Genomic DNA, 19,540 nt, shown 5'->3' with positions numbered 1-19,540 from the left:
CTTTCACACAGACTAAATAATATACACTAATTTGGGTTAATTTTACCAGAAACATGTAGCAGTATACATTTTGGCCCAAATGTATGAAGAAAAATTTATTTTTTGCAAAATTTCATAATTGAAACTAAAAAAGTGTTTTTTTTTTCAAAATTTTTGCTCTTTTTTTGCATATATCACGAAAAAAAAAACCCCAGTTGTGATCAAATACCACCAAAAGAAAGCTCTATTTGTGTGAAAAAAATGATAAAAATTTTGTTTGGTTACAGTGTAGCATGACTGAGCAATTGTCATTCAAAGTGTGACAGTGCTGAAAGCTGAAAATTGGTCTGGGCAGGAAGGGTGTCTAACTGCTCTGTATGGAAGCGGTTAAGTCACCTGCATTCAGATGCAGTTTGTCACTTGCCACGCCACCTGCCACCAAATGCAGCTTGTCACATGTCATGTCACCTGCCACCAGGTGCAGCTTGTCACTTGTCACCAGATGCGGATTGTCCCTTGCCATGTCGCCTGCCACCAGATGCGGATTGTCACTTGCCATGTCGCCTGCCACCAAATGCAACTTGTCACATGTCATGTCATCTGCCACCAGGTGCAGCTTTTCATTTGCCACCAGATGCCTATTGTCACTTGCCACGTCGCCTGCCACCAGATGTGGATAGTCACTTGCCACATCACCTGACACCAGATGCAAATTGTCACTTGCCACGTCACCTGCCACCAGATGCAGCTTGTCACTTGCCACGTTGCCTGCCACCAGATGCAGATTGTCACTTGCCACATCACCTGCCACCAGATGCGAGTTGTCACTTGCCACGTCACCTTCCACCAGATGTGGATTGATTTTCTCCATAAGAGTAGGGCTCTAAACTGAAAATTCAGTTGTGCTTTACAGTTTTTATAAAGCCAATTTTTTTTTTTTTTTTTTCGTTTTGTTTAAAAGCAGAACTAGAACCCCCTGTCCAGTTTTAAAGCTACCCATGCCTTTGAGAGATTTCCTCTCACTTACTGTTCCAGCGATAATGGTTTCACAAGGCAGGAAGTGAGGGAAAACCTGCTTCGGGGACACAGACAGCAATAAAAAGCTGACAAGGATTCTAACCTTTACCTACTCTACTTAACAAAAGCATTTCATGTCTATCTATTTTGGAGTTGGATATTTTATCTCACTTCCTGTTTGATGAAACTGTTGTCCCCAGGAAAGGAAATGAGAGGAAATCTCTCTAATGAATCCCTAAATAACAATAACAACTTGCCAGGAGTCTCTAATTGTCTCCATTCTATCCAAAAGTAAAAACAAAGTTTTATCTGAACATACTGTACACTTTAACCTACAATTTCAAAGAACAAGCCGAGAACTTCCAGGTTAAAAAACAATGCTTATTCACCTATGTTCATATAGGCTGTAATGCAGACACATCACAGATTAGCAACACTTCTGAAGACAAAAGGTAACATGTCCGGTTAAAGAGTGTCTGCTAATGGGTCTACAGTGCTGAACCATGCTGTATGTGTGTGGCAGGCCTATTTTAATGTAGCACTATCCTAGATAGGTGCTTGGATTAGTTAGATTTAGTTCTGGCTCATTGTGTTCAGTGGTGCTGTGTGTGTTTTTATTAGTCACATTTAGCTTGCCCTACTGTAACCAGCGTGGCTGCAATTATTATGTTAGGTACATTTTTTTTTTTTAACAGAAACGTTTTATTGATATAAAACAAATAATAAATTAACAGTGCCAACAAGGTATGGATACACAGGAAGTAAAATAACGATAATAACAATCGATCCAAAGAGAGCAAATGCACAGTAGTGATAACATGGTAATTGAACAGACATAGATACTGGCCTTCATCCAGAAATACAGTAGTAACATCAGGACCTCAATAGTCCACAGTCCCCCAGACCCCGGGTCCCCCGGGAGGGGGAGGCGCCGAGGGGAGCTCCAGGAGGCCGAGCCGCGGGGGAGCAGAGACACACAAGCGCCCCTACAGCACCCCACGGCCCACAGCCACACAGCAGCAACCTCACCACCAGGGCCCTAGAAGCAATAAACAACATAACTTGGTTAGATCCGCAGAGGTCTAGCTGCGATCCAAGCATCCCATATGTTCCCAAATTTTTGAGGGCATTGACGCCCCATATAGGTCAGCTTGTAGAGGGGCAGAGCCGCATCCACCAACGCCCTCCATTGTGCAACCGTGGGGGGGTCAGCACCCTTCCATTTCATCAGCAACGCCTTCCGGGCATAAAAGCAGAGAAAAAAACAACAGAAGCTTAGAGTATTTAGCCTGTGTCACCAGCTCCCCCATCCCCAAAAGGAGGACCCTAGGGTCTAAGGGCACCGGCACCTGCAGCACCGCGCTGAGCTCACAGACAACGCCCTTCCAATAGTCCTGAAGGAGCCGGCATTCCCATGTAACATGAAGAAAGGTGCCTACCGCCTGCTGGCATTTAGTGCATACGTCAGAGTGGGTGCTGTATATCCTAGCCAATCGTTGCGGGGTGTAGTATGCCCTATGCAAAAACTTCAATTGAATAAATCTATCCCTGGCCGAGATTACCGTGGGGATATAGTGAGGAATACATTGATCCCAATCGTCCTCCAGCAGCGTAGGAATATCCTGCCGCCACAGCTGGAGCAGATGAGGTTCATGTGCCTGCCGACCACACGTAAGTCTAAGGTAGATAGAGGACAGTAGTTTGTCAGCATTGCGCGTGGTCAAAAATCTCTCCACCACATGGGGGGCAAGTGTAAGGGGTGTTGGAAACTGAGCCTGGGCAGCATGTCGAAGTTGCAAAAACCGAAACAACATACGTGACGGGAGATGAAATCTATCCCGCAGGGCCTGGAAGGTCAGTAGAGAACCCGAGGGCATTATGTGTTGTATCATAGTCACTCCATACTGCGCCCATATGGCCGGATCAGGAATGGAGCGAAAATGAGGCAACCTGGGGTTACCCCACAGAGGAGTATAGGGCGAGATCGTGCCAGCCTCCCCCGTGGCCCCTAACATCTGTTCCCACACCCGCACCACCGTCCGCATAGGAATTGTCAACTGAGGGGCAGCCCCCGCCCCCCTATATGTTAGGTAAATTTAGTTGCGCTCACTGTAACCAGTGCAGTTGATAAATTAGGTCAGTTCAGTGTTCTCACTAGCTGCTGCTAGTCTGATGGATTCCTCTGTATTCCAGAGAGTGGAGAATACTCTGGAACATGGGTGTGAAGCTATGCAGATGGCAACATGAATCTTTATGCAGCCCTGGTCAATCCCAGGGAGCAGGGCGCCGAAGGCTGCTGGGAGTCTAGATAAATTATTTGAGACACTGAGGTTCTGGGTCTTTTTCTGAAGGTGATCTGTCCAGCCTGGAGGGCACTGCCATGTGCTTGCTGTTCCTGAGGCCTCAGGTGGGTGACCTGGTGGCCCGGATGCTGAAGTTACAGAAAGCTGACAGAGGGGTGTATGCTGAAAATCTAGTCTGTTATTACAAGAGGAAGGCGTCGTTTGGAAAATGGAAGAAGGCAACCAACTGTTCCTGGACATTTTGTAAATACAGACTGCTTTAAGAGATCTTAAAGACTTTTGGGCTGCTGCCACCCCTCTTGTGCTGGAGAGTCAGCTGTGTGTTTGTCCTAAAGAGCTTAGTCTATCTGATTCCTAGTGAATGGATTCTGCTCTTGTGGCTCTAAAGAAAGGAGTTTGCATTTAACTGTTTCCAGTACAAAGCCAAGTTCACAGTTTGCTATAAGCAAGGACTACTGCTTCAGTCTTCCGAAATTAGTTTATTCTCCTCAAATCTGTACGTTTCTGTTTTATTTTTTTTGGTATATCCCACTCATTTACCTCAACCCTATCCAAGTTCTCGAAAAAAAAAAAACAACACCCCTAGACTGGTTATTGAGAAAACGTTTGGCTGAGATTGTGTACCTAGCTATGGGAAAATCCACTGAGAAAGAACCTGGGCAAATTTCGCTCCTACGCTCCCAACTTACGCCCCTTTGAGAGTAGGGATGATCGAACGGTTTGGGTCGACCATCGGTTCGGCCCGAACATTGGGTGTTCGAGGTTCGGCCGAATTTAGAACTTTTTGCCCAAAAAGTTCGGAATTCAGCAACCAGAACCGCCCAAAATGCAATGCTTCAGGAAATGGGCTTTAAAAGCCCGTGATTGGACCAGAACCATTAGCAAAAGCCAATTGAGGCGGCCAGGAGAATGCTAGGAATGTGATTGGAGTGACTAGGGGGTCCCTAGACCAATCATTAGTGAATACGCCCCCCAGTATATAAGATCGCCCCGCCATATTCCTAGCATTGTTATACTGGACATGGAATAGAGTGGAAGCAGTTCTGTTAATTTTACTTTAAAAGTGTCATTTAGCTATTTTTAGTGTGAGGAAAGGGATATCTAGTGTAGTTAGAGTGCTCCTTTACACTTAAGTTAGCTTCAAAAATTTAGTTTTTGTAGGGAAAGTGTTAAGTGTAAGGGGACCGTAGTGTAGTGTAGGGTTAACTGGCAGTGACTGCTATGGCAGGGTGACAAAAGCCTTCCATAGCAGGGTGACCGCTATAGAGAAATGATCATTTCTCTGAATTGCTTCGGCACACCCATATGGCTTCTCACCAGTCAAGCATTTTTTATGCTGCAGGGGCTGCCACTGCCAGTGCTTTTTTGAGGACATGTTTGATGTCAGACATGACATCTGAACATGTAACATATATGTCTGAATATATACCCCTAGACATATATAGGTGTGATAGTAGCAGAAATAAATGCTTGCGCTAATGAAATCATTTACAGTAATATATTTCTGCTACTATCACACCTATATATGTCTAGGGGTATATATTCAGACATATATGTCTATATATACCCCCTATACCCATGTTCAGATGTTTTGCCTGCCTCAAAAGAACCCACAAAAATGCCAAAAAAAACGCTAGCGTCAAAAAAAAAATGCCCAGGTGTGTTTTTGCTGGCATTTTTTGGGGGGTTTTGGAGGCAGGCAAAACATCTGAACTTGTGTATAGTGGTGTATATACACACATCCATATATTTATATACACACCTAGACATATATAGGTGTGATAGTAGCAGAAATATATGCTTGCGCTAATGAAATCATTTACAGTAATATATTTCTGCTACTATCACACCTATATATGTCTAGGTGTGTATATAAATATATGTATGTGTGTATATATACCACTATACACAAGTTCAGATGTTTTGCCTGCCTCAAAAGAACCCAAAAAATGCCAAATAAACGCTAGCGTCAAAAAAAAAAAATGCCCAGGTGTGTTTTTGCTGGCATTTTTTGGGAGTTTTTGGAGGCAGGCAAAACATCTGAACTTGTGCACAGTACCACTATACACAAGTTCAGATGTTTTTCCTGACTGCAAAGAACCCAAAAAAATGCCTGCTTTGAAACCGGCAAGGTGTGGAGAGAAGCTAACCCCCTGAGCTGAAAGTTTTCTAATACATACAATCCTTTTTTTTTCTGGTTCTGGACATGCTACAGAGCTGAAACTTCACAGGTACACCTTTTAGACCCCCCAGACACAAAATCACACAAAAAAAGTTCTTAAAAATTGTCATTTTTGATAAAAAAGCCAATTATTGAAAAAAAAAAAGAGATTTTTGGATTTCAGATCTGGGGGGTCTAAAAAGTGTACATGTGAAGTTTCAGCTCTGTAGCATGTCCAGAACCATAAAAAAAAAAGATCGTTTGTATTAGAAAACTTTCAGACAGGGGGTTGGCTTCGCTGCTGTAACACCTTGCCGGTTTAATAGAAGGCATTTTTTTGGGTTCTTTGCAGTCAGGAAAAACATCTGAACTTGTGTATAGTGGTACTGTGCACAAGTTCAGATGTTTTGCCTGCCTCCAAAAACCCCCAAAAAATGCCAGCAAAAACAAACCTGGGCATTTTTTTTTTAAAGCTAGCGTTTTTTTTTGGCATTTTTTGGGGTTCTTTTGAGGCAGGCAAAACATCTAAACTTGTGTATAGTGGTGTATATACACACATCCATATATTTATATACACACCTAGACATATATAGGTGTGATAGTAGCAGAAATATATGCTTGCGCTAATGAAATCATTTACAGTAATATATTTCTGCTACTATCACACCTATATATGTCTAGGTGTGTATATAAATATATGTATGTGTGTATATATACCACTATACACAAGTTCAGATGTTTTGCCTGCATCAAAAGAACCCCAAAAAATGCCAAAAAAACGCTAGCGTCAAAAAAAAAATGCCCAGGTGTGTTTTTGCTGGCATTTTTTGGGGGTTTTTGGAGGCAGGCAAAACATCAGAACTTGTGCACAGTACCACTATAAACAAGTTCAGATGTTTTTCCTGACTGCAAAGAACCCAAAAAAATGCCTTCTATTAAACCGGCAAGGTGTTACAGCAGCGAAGCCAACCCCCTGTCTGAAAGTTTTCTAATACAAACAATCTTTTTTTTATGGTTCTGGATATGCTACAGAGCTGAAACTTCACATGTACACTTTTTAGACCCCCCAGATCTGAAATCCAAAGTAAAAAATCAAAAAATCTCTTTTTTTAAAATTTTTTTTCAATAATTGGCTTTTTTTTATCAAAAATTACAATTTTCAAGAACTTTTTTTTGTGTGATTTTGTGTCTGGGGGGTCTAAAAGGTGTACCTGTGAAGTTTCAGCTCTGTAGCATGTCCAGAACCAGAAAAAAAAAAAGGATTGTATGTATTAGAAAACTTTCAGCTCAGGGGGTTAGCTTCTCTCCACACCTTGCCGGTTTCAAAGCAGGCATTTTTTTGGGTTCTTTGCAGTCAGGAAAAACATCTGAACTTGTGTATAGTGGTACTGTGCACAAGTTCAGATGTTTTGCCTGCCTCCAAAACCCCCCAAAAAATGCCAGCAAAAACACACCTGGGCATTTTTTTTTTGACGCTAGCGTTTTTTGGGCATTTTTTTGGGTTCTTTTGAGGCAGGCAAAACATCTGAACTTGTGTATAGTGCTATATATACACACATACATATATTTATATACACACCTAGACATATATAGGTGTGATAGTAGCAGAAATATATGGTTGCGCTAATGAAATAATTTACAGTAATATATTTCTGCTACTATCACACCTATATATGTCTAGGTGTGTATATAAATATATGTATGTGTGTATATATACCACTATACACAAGTTCAGATGTTTTGCCTGCCTCAAAAGAACCCCAAAAAATGCCAAAAAAAACGCTAGCGTCAAAAAAAAAAAAATGCCCAGGTGTGTTTTTGCTGGCATTTCTTGGGGGTTTTTGGAGGCAGGCAAAACATCAGAACTTGTGCACAGTACCACTATACACAAGTTCAGATGTTTTTCCTGACTGCAAAGAACCCAAAAAAATGTCTTCTATTAAACCCGGCAAGGTGTTACAGCAGCGAAGCCAACCCCCTGTCTGAAAGTTTTCTAATACAAACAATCTTTTTTTTATGGTTCTGGACATGCTACAGAGCTGAAACTTCACATGTAAACTTTTTAGACCCCCCCAGATACTTTTTCAAAAAATCTCTTTTTTTTAATTTTTTTTTTTAATTTTTCAATAATTGGCTTTTTTATCAAAAATGACAATTTTTAAGAACTTTTTTGTGGGATTTTGTCTCGGGGGGGGGGGGGTCTAAAAGGTGTACCTGTGAAGTTTCAGCTCTGTAGCATGTCCAGAACCAGAAAAAAAGATCATATAGGTGTTAAAGTTAACCACTTTACCACCGGAGGATTTTGCTGTCTTCCGTCCAGGCCACTTTTTGCGATTCGGCGCTGTGCGACTTCAACTGACAATTGCGCGGTCGTGCGACGCCGTACCCAAACGAAAATTACGTCCTTTTTTTCCCACAAACAGAGCTTTCTTTTGGTGGTATTTGATCACCTGTGCGATTTTTACTTTTTGCGCTATAAACAAAAAAATAGCGTTTATTTTGAAAAAATAACAATATTTTTAACATTTTTTTATATGAAATTCCCCCCAAAAAAGATGTAAAAACCAATTTTTTAAAAAAATTTTGGCCAATTTGTTTTATGCTACATATGTTTGGTAAAAAAAAATCGCAATAAGCGTATTTTGATTGGTTTGCGCAAAAGTTATTGCGTTTACTAACAAAGGGAAAGATTTCTGTCATTTTTGGTGTTTTTTTTTTAACGCGTAATGGCGGCGATCTGCGATTTTTTTTGCGAGACTGCGACATTGCGGCGGACAGATCGGACCCTTGACTGACATTTTTGACACTTTTGGGGGTACCAGTGACATTACTGCAGTAATTAGTGCTATATATATGCACTGTTACTGTAAAAATGACACTGGCAGGGAAGGGGTTAATTTTATTGGAGAGGGAGGGGTTAATGTATGCCTGGTGCTTACTGACGTGTAGGGGGGGAGGTGACTGTGTGAGTCATGGACAGATCGGATGTCCAGCTATGCTGAACAGTCCGATCTGTCACTCCCTGTCACTATGGAGATCCGCCCGCTGTGTTTACACACAGCGGGCGGATCTCCAGACTCGATCCCCGACGATCGGGTAAGAGCAGCGGCGATCGCCGCTGCTCCTCCCCTGGCCCGACTCCCGCTGTGAATGAAAACAGCGGGAGCGAGCCTCCGGCGGCGCGCAAGCGCCGCCCAGAAGGGGGAGTGTCCAACGACGTTAATACTACGTCGCTGGACGATAACGAACCACTCTGCCGCAGTAGTATTACTGTGAGCGGTTTTAAAGTGGTTAAAGGAGGGTCCCGACCCACATCCCTGTTCTACTGGAAAATTATCTTTTTGTTTTCATGGTTCTGGACATGCTACAGAGCTGAAACTTCACATGCACACCTTTTAGACCCCCCAGATACTAAATCCAAAGTAAAAAGAAAAAAATCTCTCTTTTTTTAAATTTTTTCAATAATTGGCTTTTTTATCAAAAATGACAAATTTTAAGAACTTTTTTTTGTGTGATTTTGTGTCTGGTGGTCTAAAAGGTGTACCTGTGAAGTTTCAGCTCTGTAGCATGTCCAGAACCAGAAAAAAAGATCATATAGGTGTTAAAGTTAAAGGAGGGTCCCGACCCACATCCCTGTTCTACTGAAAAATTATCTTTTTTTTTTTCATGGTTCTGGACATGCTACAGAGCTGAAACTTCACATACACACCTTTTAGACCCCCCAGATACTAAATCCAAAGTAAAAATCAAAAAATCTCTCTTTTTTTTTTCAATAATTGGCTTTTTTATCAAAAATTACAATTTTTAAGAACTTTTTTTTGTGTGATTAATAGTTAATGGGACATGACCCAGAACCATAGGCACTTTTTAGGGGCATTTATTGGGTTTTAGGGCTTAAAAATTTTGTTTTTTGATTACCGAAGTTCGGGTCCCATTGATTTCAATGGGGTTCTGAAATCCGAACCGAACTTTTGGGAAATTCGGGTGTTCTGGTCGAACCGAACTTTTCAAAAGTTCGATCATCCCTATTTGAGAGTAAGCGTTACATTAGCATGAAAGTGAATGGGAGCTATAATGTACTTTCTGTATGTGCATATCCATATATTGGTTTCAAAATATTAATGAACTTTAACATGAATCTAAACCCAAGATTTTAGTTTTCAATAGAGTGCTGAGTGGATAGAACTCTTGCCGTGGTTTTATTGCTATCTGTGTCCCTATTTGTTTTGGTGTACATCTAGATTGGCAACGCTGTTGTCCAAGATGGTTCCTCTATCCAGAATGGAGCCTCTCTGAGACAGAAAGTGAGTTACTGGCCAGATCATCACGTTAAAAATAAAGGGGAAAAACAATGCAGTCAACCCCATTTAGTAATTGGCGGGCTGCAATATATTAAACTTGTGTTTTTGGCCTTAGATATGCTTTAAACTGACCTATACTCAAATTCTAATGTGCACCTATTCCACCAAAACTGGTCCTTTAAACCAATAAATGACAATAAAACATGCCTTTTCTAAATACAACAGTGTTCAATGGATTTTCTGGTGCCAGTCACTTGACCAAATGTCACAGCATTGGTCATTTGATCTCTGCAGAAGAAGCTTAGAGGACATGTGTTCCAGCATTATAAGCCTGTCATTGATTCTGCTTGAGCTCTCAGCTTCCTGTTCAGTTTACATCACATAACCAGTGCTCCTACATTTGATCATGTTAATGGTACCAGAGGAAGCCTGGGACATTAGGCTGGCTTGATAGATAGATAGATAGATAGATAGATAGATAGATAGATAGATAGATAGATAGATAGATAGATAGATAGATAGATAGATAGATAGATAGATAGATAGATAGATAGATAGATAGATAGATAGATAGATAGATAGATAGATAGATAGATAGATAGATAGATAGATAGATAGATAGATAGATAGATAGATAGATAGATAGATAGATAGATAGATAGATAGATAGATAGATAGATAGATAGATAGATAGATAGATAGATAGATAGATAGATAGATAGATAGATAGATAGATAGATAGATAGATAGATAGATAGATAGATAGATAGATAGATAGATAGATAGATAGATAGATAGATAGATAGATAGATAGATAGATAGATGCAACACACCAAGTTTACATGCAATATTTTAAATCTTTAGTTACTGATATTTCAGTATCAACTTACAATGTGGCGATGCCCCAGTGTGCACCACATTTTTTTCCTGCTTCTTGAAACAATGAAAGCCCTATAAGTGTTATGGTTGGCGTAATAGATAAGGGTCCAATAAACTTCAGTAAGAGTCCAATCAGTCCTGTAAATCCCAGCAACAGTTGCAAGACAGAAGCCACAATAATTGCACCTTGAATCTAAAAAACACAGAAAATTGATATATATTTTTACAATGCATCTCTGAACCTGAACACTGTATAATTTTACATTTCAAGTTCAACTATATAATTACATAAGACATACAGTATCCTTCTGACAGCAACAGCAGTTAAAGGAATTATATACTGTACCCATTTATTTTCTGTTCCTGTTCCATATTATTAGATCTATTAAAAAATGTAGAGCGTGTTCTGCAGCTAGCATGTTCTTAAATATTAAGCTGAAAATTTAAGTTTTCAGTATCTTCATGTTTAGCATGTGATTTAAACATACTTACTGCCAGTGCCAGATTTAGACCTAGGGGGGCCCAGGGCCCTTCAAGTTCAGGGGCCCATGAACGTAGAAGTTAAATTAAATGAAAAAAAAAAAAGTGAACTAAAAAGAATAAACCCCATTTGTTCTAAAAAAAAAATATATATATATATATATATATATATATATATGGTAGGTTTGAGAGCTGGTTCACATTTGTGCGGCTGCGGCGTTCGCATGTAATGTCGGAGCGCACTGCTCCTTCATTACATGCGATCGGCTGTGCGGTGCGAGTTTAGCCATACACTTTGTATGGCTAAATTCGCACCGCACCCGCAGCAAACACGCACAGGACCCTTTTTTGCAGCCGCATCAGGATCGGATCGCACAGCGGTTCACACTTGTGCGATCCGATCCTGTGCGAACTGCAAGATTGCACTGCGATATGCGATCAAACTGGGGGTGTCGTTAAGATTACATTGACACCCCCAGCGTATCGCATATGGCAGTGTGAACTGCCGGGGGTGCGTTTGCGATGCGGGAACAGGCTGCGGATTCGCAGCCTTCCCGCATCGCATAAGTGTGAACCGGGGCTCAAGGAAGACATTAGTCTATTTTTTTTCTCAATTCTATTGACTGTAAGAATACACATTACACATTATTACAGTAATTGGAACTGGCAAGTCTTTTATCACAGTTATGCATCACACTACACAATTTACAAAAAGTCTTTCTTACTGCACAAAGCATTTTTAACTTAAGCAGGCCAAAGATGGATAGAATGTCAACCAGTTTAGCACTGGACAGGCCGAGATTCAATCCAATCATGGGCAGACTTTACATGCGATTACTGCTGGCAGCTATAGCTGCTAACAGTAATCATTGTGTTCTGCTGGCCAGGAAGGCTTCCCCCCCGCCGCCAGAACACAATAGCACTGCGGGAGGTATTCCCCCATCAACAACGACTGTGTTGATGGAGGAATTGAGCACTTTTATTTCCTTCCATGCGCGATGCAACAAAAGAAAACTGCATAATCTATAGGCTGCCTAAATCACCAGACTGTATCATCTTGAGGACACTGCTCTCAACAGCCAGTAGGCACAGGGCACTTAGTCTTTCATGGATCATCGTGGTTCTCAGATAATCCTTTATCAGTGCCAATTTGCTGAGCGACCTTTCTCCCAAGCAACTAGTGACCATCATGCTCAAACATATTCTAAGATGACTTGATAAAGGAGGCCACGCTGCAGAAACATTGCGTCAGGGCAACATTCTGACCTCACCCCCCTCCCCTGTCTCCCCCTCATGGGTTACTGTGCTGACAGAGTTTGGTGCCGACTGTACATGGCACATGCGCAGTAGGCACCTGACGCTGTGTCTGTGTCTTGGCTCTGGATGGGCTGTCAGGATCCAGGCAGCCCTCCCGAATGGTCACAGATTTCTCCCCTGTCAAGAATTTTTAATGGTGAACATTTTACATGCTGCTGATCATCTGTAACAAATGTGAGTGCATTGGTAGAAGTGTTTTTATATTGCTCTAATAAATCTCAAGCAAATGGACAGCCGGCAACTCTGTAAATCTTCCAATTCTTTATTGTCACGCCTCAGTGAGTAAAAAGAAAAGGTGGCTTAGGCATTTCGGCGATAAGCCTTAATCACAGCACACTCAACATATGAACAAACATTTATATATATTTATATATACATACACATATAATAGGAGCCTCCACCCGGTGACTATTATATTTGTATGAATATATATATATATATATATATACATATATATAAATGTTTTTTAATATGTTGTGTGAGCTGTGATTAAGGCTCATCTCCAAAACGCGTAAGCCACCACATCTTTTTACTCTCTGAGGTGTGACAATAAAGAATTGGAAGATTTACAGAGTTGCCGGCTGTCCTTTTGCTTGATATTGTATCCTTTGGTGTTTGGAGAGATCACCGCAACTTGTGCACCTGATGGACGTTTCCATTCACCTGATGTTTCCACTGCTCTAAATGATGTGGTTTTTGTTTGATATTACTGGAATAAAGCCTTATTACACTAGAATGGATATGCGCTCTCTTTCTTTTTCTTTTTGTTAAGAGCTACATTAACACCTTGAAAGGTATCAGCGAGCCCTTCATTGTGTAATAAAACTGTCTGTTGAGATGGGGTGAGACATGACCGGAGCTTGGCAAAGGCTGGACTGAACAATTTCCTCAACAAACACACTACTGAAGTCTCAAGGTAAAAAAGTTTCATTTTTTATAACGTGAGTCTGGGGCCCCCTCTGTCAAGGGGCTCACGGCGATAGTCTCTTTTGCCTACATATAAATTTGGCTTTGCTTACTGCATTATATGACTGTAACTGTATCAACATTTTGTACCTTATTTTATGCATTAGCACTAGAATTTCCACAGAATACAATGAATGTAGATGTGATTTTCCTCTAAAGACTAGCTAAAACCACATCTGCAAGGTTTTATCAATGTGCTCAGTTGGAAAAAGAACAGAAGATGCCTACGTTTATTGAATTCTATAGTCTATACTGCTATGTGAACATGTACATGATTTTTTTTTGTTTTACATTAAACTTCAACATAGTTCTGATAACCAATAATAATCAACATAAAAATGCTTTGTACCAGCGGTATGTAATGCAAACCCTAAGGAATGTAAATGCAAAGTCTTGGTTTGTCTGCACGTCTACCATTAGGTCAAAGGGTGAGACAAGCACGTCTGTTATGACTTATGGTGTCTTTTCTTTTGCTGCTTTATTATGCTGTCTAAAAACTGTGTTCAGCTAGTCTACAGAAGCTGGGTCATTATATCATATATTTTCCTTAAACACTCTGGAGATGTTTCAGCTGTTTTGTACTGCCACACTTCTACCCCTGTGGATTGGCTAGCCCTAAAGGTACTCTGCGTCTGCACACTTCAGCTACTTAATAGTCCTGTAATCTATTTTTCATGGTTTTTGTTTTTTGCTGTGTTTTTATTCTGCCTGCTTATGAAGTCCTCTGTGAGCTCCCAAACCTCTTCTTTTCCCTCCTCACAGTTGTAACCAACAGCGCATATTAGTTCCAGTCATATGTGCTTCTCTATGCCCACTACAAATGTCATAGTCTGCAGTCCATCTCAGGAGTGAGCAACAGAGGGTGACTAATTGGTCGTTTCCGCTGAGCTTTCTAGTACGGTTCGGTTCGGTACAGTACACTATTTATGCCGTTTCCATTATGGATGGTACCCTAATTCCGAACCGTACCGTACCACTTTTTGGTACCCTTTCGTTGTGGTACCAAGCACATTAGTACCGTACCAACAGGGTGGAGCTACACTCTGCAGAACTTTGATTGGTTGACAGAGAATCGTCTATCACAGCTTTCCTGCTACACCACGCCTATCATGAAAGGGTACTATTGGCAGTGGAAACGCAATGTGTACCGTTCCGAACCGTACCGTACTGAACCGAACCGTACCGTACCACTCAGTGGAAACGAGGCACAAGTTCCTACATAAAGTGGGACCATGTAGAATGTAAGAAACATTCAAAGAAGAAAAGAGGGAATGGACTTTATAGGCATAATTTATAACAATTTCATATACAAATTTTATTACAAAACAATATGCATAGACAAATATATAAAAAAACACATACATTGATGGAAATAGCTAATATTGATTATAGACCAACAAGTGGTCTGTTAGTTCTCACGGACTCACGGGCTGTTAGGCCACAGCATCCTTCAGTTTGGTAGTTTCCCCAATATGATAACATAGAAGGTAACCTGAACAGAGCACTTGTACCCAGACCTAACGGAATCCTACTGTGCCATTGTTCATCTATATTCTAAAGTGTTTTTTACACATCCACTTAACCTACAAGCCTTTAACAGATGGCCAGTTTCAGATGAGTTCTTTAAACACTCCACTAATCATACTAGGATTGTTAAATCGATATCTTAACATCTCAGAATGATGGATTCACATAGATACTACATTTATTTTATTTTATTTAAAGCGATTGAATTAAGGACACTCTCAGGTGAACTATCTACCTGAATCATCCTAATGAGGATCATATGTTTATACAATATTATTTTATACCATAGGTGGGTGTAGTTGGATGTTGCAGCATGAGCACCAACACTCTGTCTGTATCTATCCCATTTGAACTTGTCCTTACACCCGCTCTGCAGAAGAATTCTGGAGATTTGAAGTCTGGAGTTTGAGTGCAGCTTCCTCCTATACACAGTATCTCACAAAAGTGAGTACACCCCTCACATTTTTGTAAATATTTTATTATATCTTTTCATGTGACAACACTAAAGAAATGACACTTTGCTACAATGTAAAGTAGTGAGTGTACAGCTTGTATAACAGTGTAAATTTGCTGTCCCATCAAAATAACTCAACACACAGCCATTAATGTCTAAACCGCTGGCAGTAAAAGTTAGAACACCCCTAAGTCAAAAAGTCCAAATTGGGCCCAAAGTGTCAATATTTTGTGTGGCCACCTTTATTTTCCAGCACTGCCTTAGCCTTCTTGGGCATGGAGTTCACCAGAGCTTGAAGGTAATCAAAAAGAGGAAAGCCGCTCAGGTGTGTCAGTCCGACCTGGTGCTGGCAAGACCCGTGGTCCGGAGCGATGCAAGAGAAGTAGTGGAACCGCACTCAGGTGAATGAAAACAATAATGTCTCTTTATTCTTCAAAATCATAAGTAGACAGACAGTGCAGGGAACAGGTAGTCCAGGTTTACGCGTTTCACGGCACACACGGCCGCTTACTCATAACCATAGTGAAGGATGACGGAAATCGGTTGCTTTTAACAGACAGAAATTCTTGACTGATTGATGCGATTACTCGCAGGTTTATGTTGTTAACTTCATTATCCTCAATGGGGAACCAATTATTCCGTAATCCAACACCTGAGACTATTGGGAGTACATTTGGAAATCGCTTCATACAGAAGCACAACACAAAAACATGACAGTGCATAATTAAACAACAATACATTGATGGAGGAACATGATAAAATAAACATTGTAATAAAATCATGTAAGGGCAAGGAAAAACCAAATCGGCAAAATGCATAAAGGGAGTGAAATGCAATACAAGAATGTATAACTTGCGTACACACAATCCTTATGTATTCCCATATGCATATACATTAAGTTTCAGAATAAAGTATATATAAAGTCAAATAAAATTGTAGACCTTCATTTTTATCCGAATAAATATCCACAAAGGAAAATTATACGTGTGAGTGGAGAGAAAATGTGTATGTGTATGAACCATATGTGTGTGCATATAAGTAGCAGAGGGACACATATGTGTATGTGCACTTGCATGAGGTATGTTCTAAAACTACAAGAGAACATGCATATGCAGTGAATTGAAAATAGAAGTTAAATTGAAAAATAATGAATGAAGACACATGCATGTAACTATAGTATATGCACGCATATTTGGAGTATGTTCTAAAACCACAAAAAGGAATATATATATAATGAATTCAAGTTTAGACACATAGGTATGTTATTATAGTGTGGTGACAAACATACTAAACCAAACATATGGCTCATAAAGTATATATAATAATGAAAATGCATGATATGCGGACACTAGTGACGACAAATGTGAAAATGTGTGAAAAATAATCAAAAACCATTACGAGTGAAAAAACGGTCCGGTGGCACACACTGTTGATAAACAACAGACAAATGTAAATGAAAAATATTGATTATGTGACATAGTGTATAAATCAACCAATGATAATGGTGATGGTGATGAATATGAAGGTAAATATAATGAAAAAAGACTTAAGTGAAAAAAGGCAGATGAACCTTAATGCTATTGCTGTAAGCAACAGAGTGCAACAACTAATATGGAACACATAACATATATATAATATGAAATAATAATCATGTGTGTATATATATATATATAGAAATGTGGAATAAATGATGGATAAAAGTGCGTATGTGCAAAAATTATGGATTTTTAGTATATATTGTGGATATATTAATGTGAATGGAAAAGTGGATTAGAAGGTCTACTAAATCTGAAGCAAAAAATTGGTGCCGAGATGGATATCCTAATCGCAATGTACATGAACCCGTTGAAAAGAAGGTCCCAAGCCCGAACGGACAGAATAGTTAGATATCGTAAAAAGATTTTGTATATACGGCCCATTTCTGTCAATGGCAAAAAAAAACCTCAATTGGAGTAATCGTGAGCACAATTTTGAATCATGATTTCTAGTTAATATACTATTTTGAATCAAAAGGAAGAACAAAATTTTAAAATAATTCAATGTAAAAAACAATACGGGCGTGGGACCAAAACTCCACGGGAACAAAAATAGCGGAAGACCCTTTTACCAGTCACGTCAAGACAATTAATATGTCGTGTGTGTTGGATATCATCTCAATCGTGCATCCACACACACGATCATCATATTAGCCATGCGAACTAGGCAAATGGAAAAATGTATAAGACCAATTTAGCTTGAATCTAAATCGCATAGTAAAAGATGGGCGCAAAGAGTAATTGAATCAATATGTGCAAACATCATTTAAATCATCATCATTAAATGGAACATGACACATGAGGCCAAAATTAAATAAATAAATGATGATAGCCAAGGAGAGGTGTCACTCATAGAAATGAGTGACGTCCCATTCCCAGTTTAAACCATGAGGCATCCTAGTATGTAACCTGAAGATCCATAGAACCTCCCTTTTACAAAGTATTCTGAACACATCTCCACCTCTAACCGGCCTCATAATGTGGTCTATAATTTGAACTTGTACCAGGGATAAATCGCCACCATGGGCATTGTTGAAATGTTTCGCTATATTGGTGGATTTAAGAGTGCGTATATCACTAAGGTGCTCCCTGAACCGATCTTTTAACCTTCGTGTGGTTCTACCCACGTATTGGACAGAACAAGACTTGCATGTAATTAAGTAAATGATATATTTTGTGTTACAATTGAAATAATCTTTTATAGTATATGTTTTGTTATCGTGGGTAGAGACAAAATTGTCCCTAGGAATAATGTGGGGACAGGTGACACAATCTGTCATACCGCACTTAAAGTTCCCTTTACAATATAGCCATGTCTTAGATGTATGTGGTTTTTTAGAAACGTATAGACTGGGAGATAGAGAATTGCCCAAAGTGGCAGCCCTTTTAGCTACTATATTTACCCCATCTTCAAGAATGTTTGCACAGATATCATCCGTGTACAGGGTAGGTAAATGTTTCTGGATGATCTTTTTTATTTTATTAAATTCTAAGCTATAGGGCAAAGACAATGTAACAGAGGGGATCATCTTGTTTGAACTTTTGGACACAGTCTTGTTTCTAATCCTATTTTTTTGTTGTCTGGATTTATTTCTATTACTATCATTGGGAACCATATCTTGCTGTGTATGGGGTGTATCACATGGAGCACCCGATGAAAGAAGATCTGAACGATCTTTTTTTATGGCTATGGAGTATGCCCTATTTAGCATCCATCTGGGATATCCTCTGTCAAGGAATCGCTGGTATAGTGAAAATGCTTGTTTTTTAAATTCCTGCAGACTGCTGCAAATCCTCCGCACTCTGAGGAATTGCCCCACAGGGATACCCTTGATAGTGTGAAGAGGATGGCTAGAACGTGCATGCAATAAACTATTGCCAGACTGTGGTTTCCTGTAAAGATTCGATGTGACTTTGTTGCCTGTGTGGCTCAAAGCAACATCCAAAAACTCTATTGTGTCCATACTCTTGGTGCCTGTAAACTTTAAATTGAGTGAATTGCAGTTCAAGTAGGACAAAAAATCGTCTAGATCCACGTTCTTGTGACAAACAAAGATCAGGTCGTCTATTTCTTCCTTTTGATTCAAAATAGTATATTAACTAGAAATCATGATTCAAAATTGTGCTCACGATTACCCCAATTGAGGTTTTTTTTTGCCATTGACAGAAATGGGCCGTATATACAAAATCTTTTTACGATATCTAACTATTCTGTCCGTTCGGGCTTGGGACCTTCTTTTCAACGGGTTCATGTACATTGCGATTAGGATATCCATCTCGGCACCAATTTTTTGCTTCAGATTTAGTAGACCTTCTAATCCACTTTTCCATTCACATTAATATATCCACAATATATACTAAAAATCCATAATTTTTGCACATACGCACTTTTATCCATCATTTATTCCACATTTCTATATATATATATATACACATGATTATTATTTCATATTATATATATGTTATGTGTTCCATATTAGTTGTTGCACTCTGTTGCTTACAGCAATAGCATTAAGGTTCATCTGCCTTTTTTCACTTAAAGAGGAAGTAAACCCTCCTCAGGAAGTTGTACCTATAGGTAAGCCTATATTAAGGCTTACCTATAGGTACTGTAAATATCT

At 39.7% G+C, this 19,540-nt stretch overlaps 1 protein-coding gene across 2 annotated transcripts in view; it reads right to left on the bottom strand.

Annotated features, from left to right (window-relative positions):
- The window catches only part of LOC309553665 (solute carrier family 23 member 2-like), a 419,408-nt gene that overhangs the window by 249,928 nt on the left and 149,940 nt on the right, over nucleotides 1-19,540 (bottom strand). For both annotated transcript variants that reach the window (XM_082254993.1, XM_082254994.1), the window contains exon 5: nucleotides 10,652-10,833. In XM_082254993.1, the coding sequence (XP_082111119.1) occupies nucleotides 10,652-10,833 (182 nt within the window). The remainder of the gene's footprint in view (nucleotides 1-10,651; nucleotides 10,834-19,540) is intronic.

The sequence above is a fragment of the Pelophylax lessonae genome (assembly GCF_965119305.1).
Source record: "Pelophylax lessonae genome assembly, chromosome: 4".
Taxonomy (NCBI): Eukaryota; Metazoa; Chordata; class Amphibia; order Anura; family Ranidae; genus Pelophylax; species Pelophylax lessonae.
This window is presented reverse-complemented; position numbering and strand designations above follow the sequence as displayed.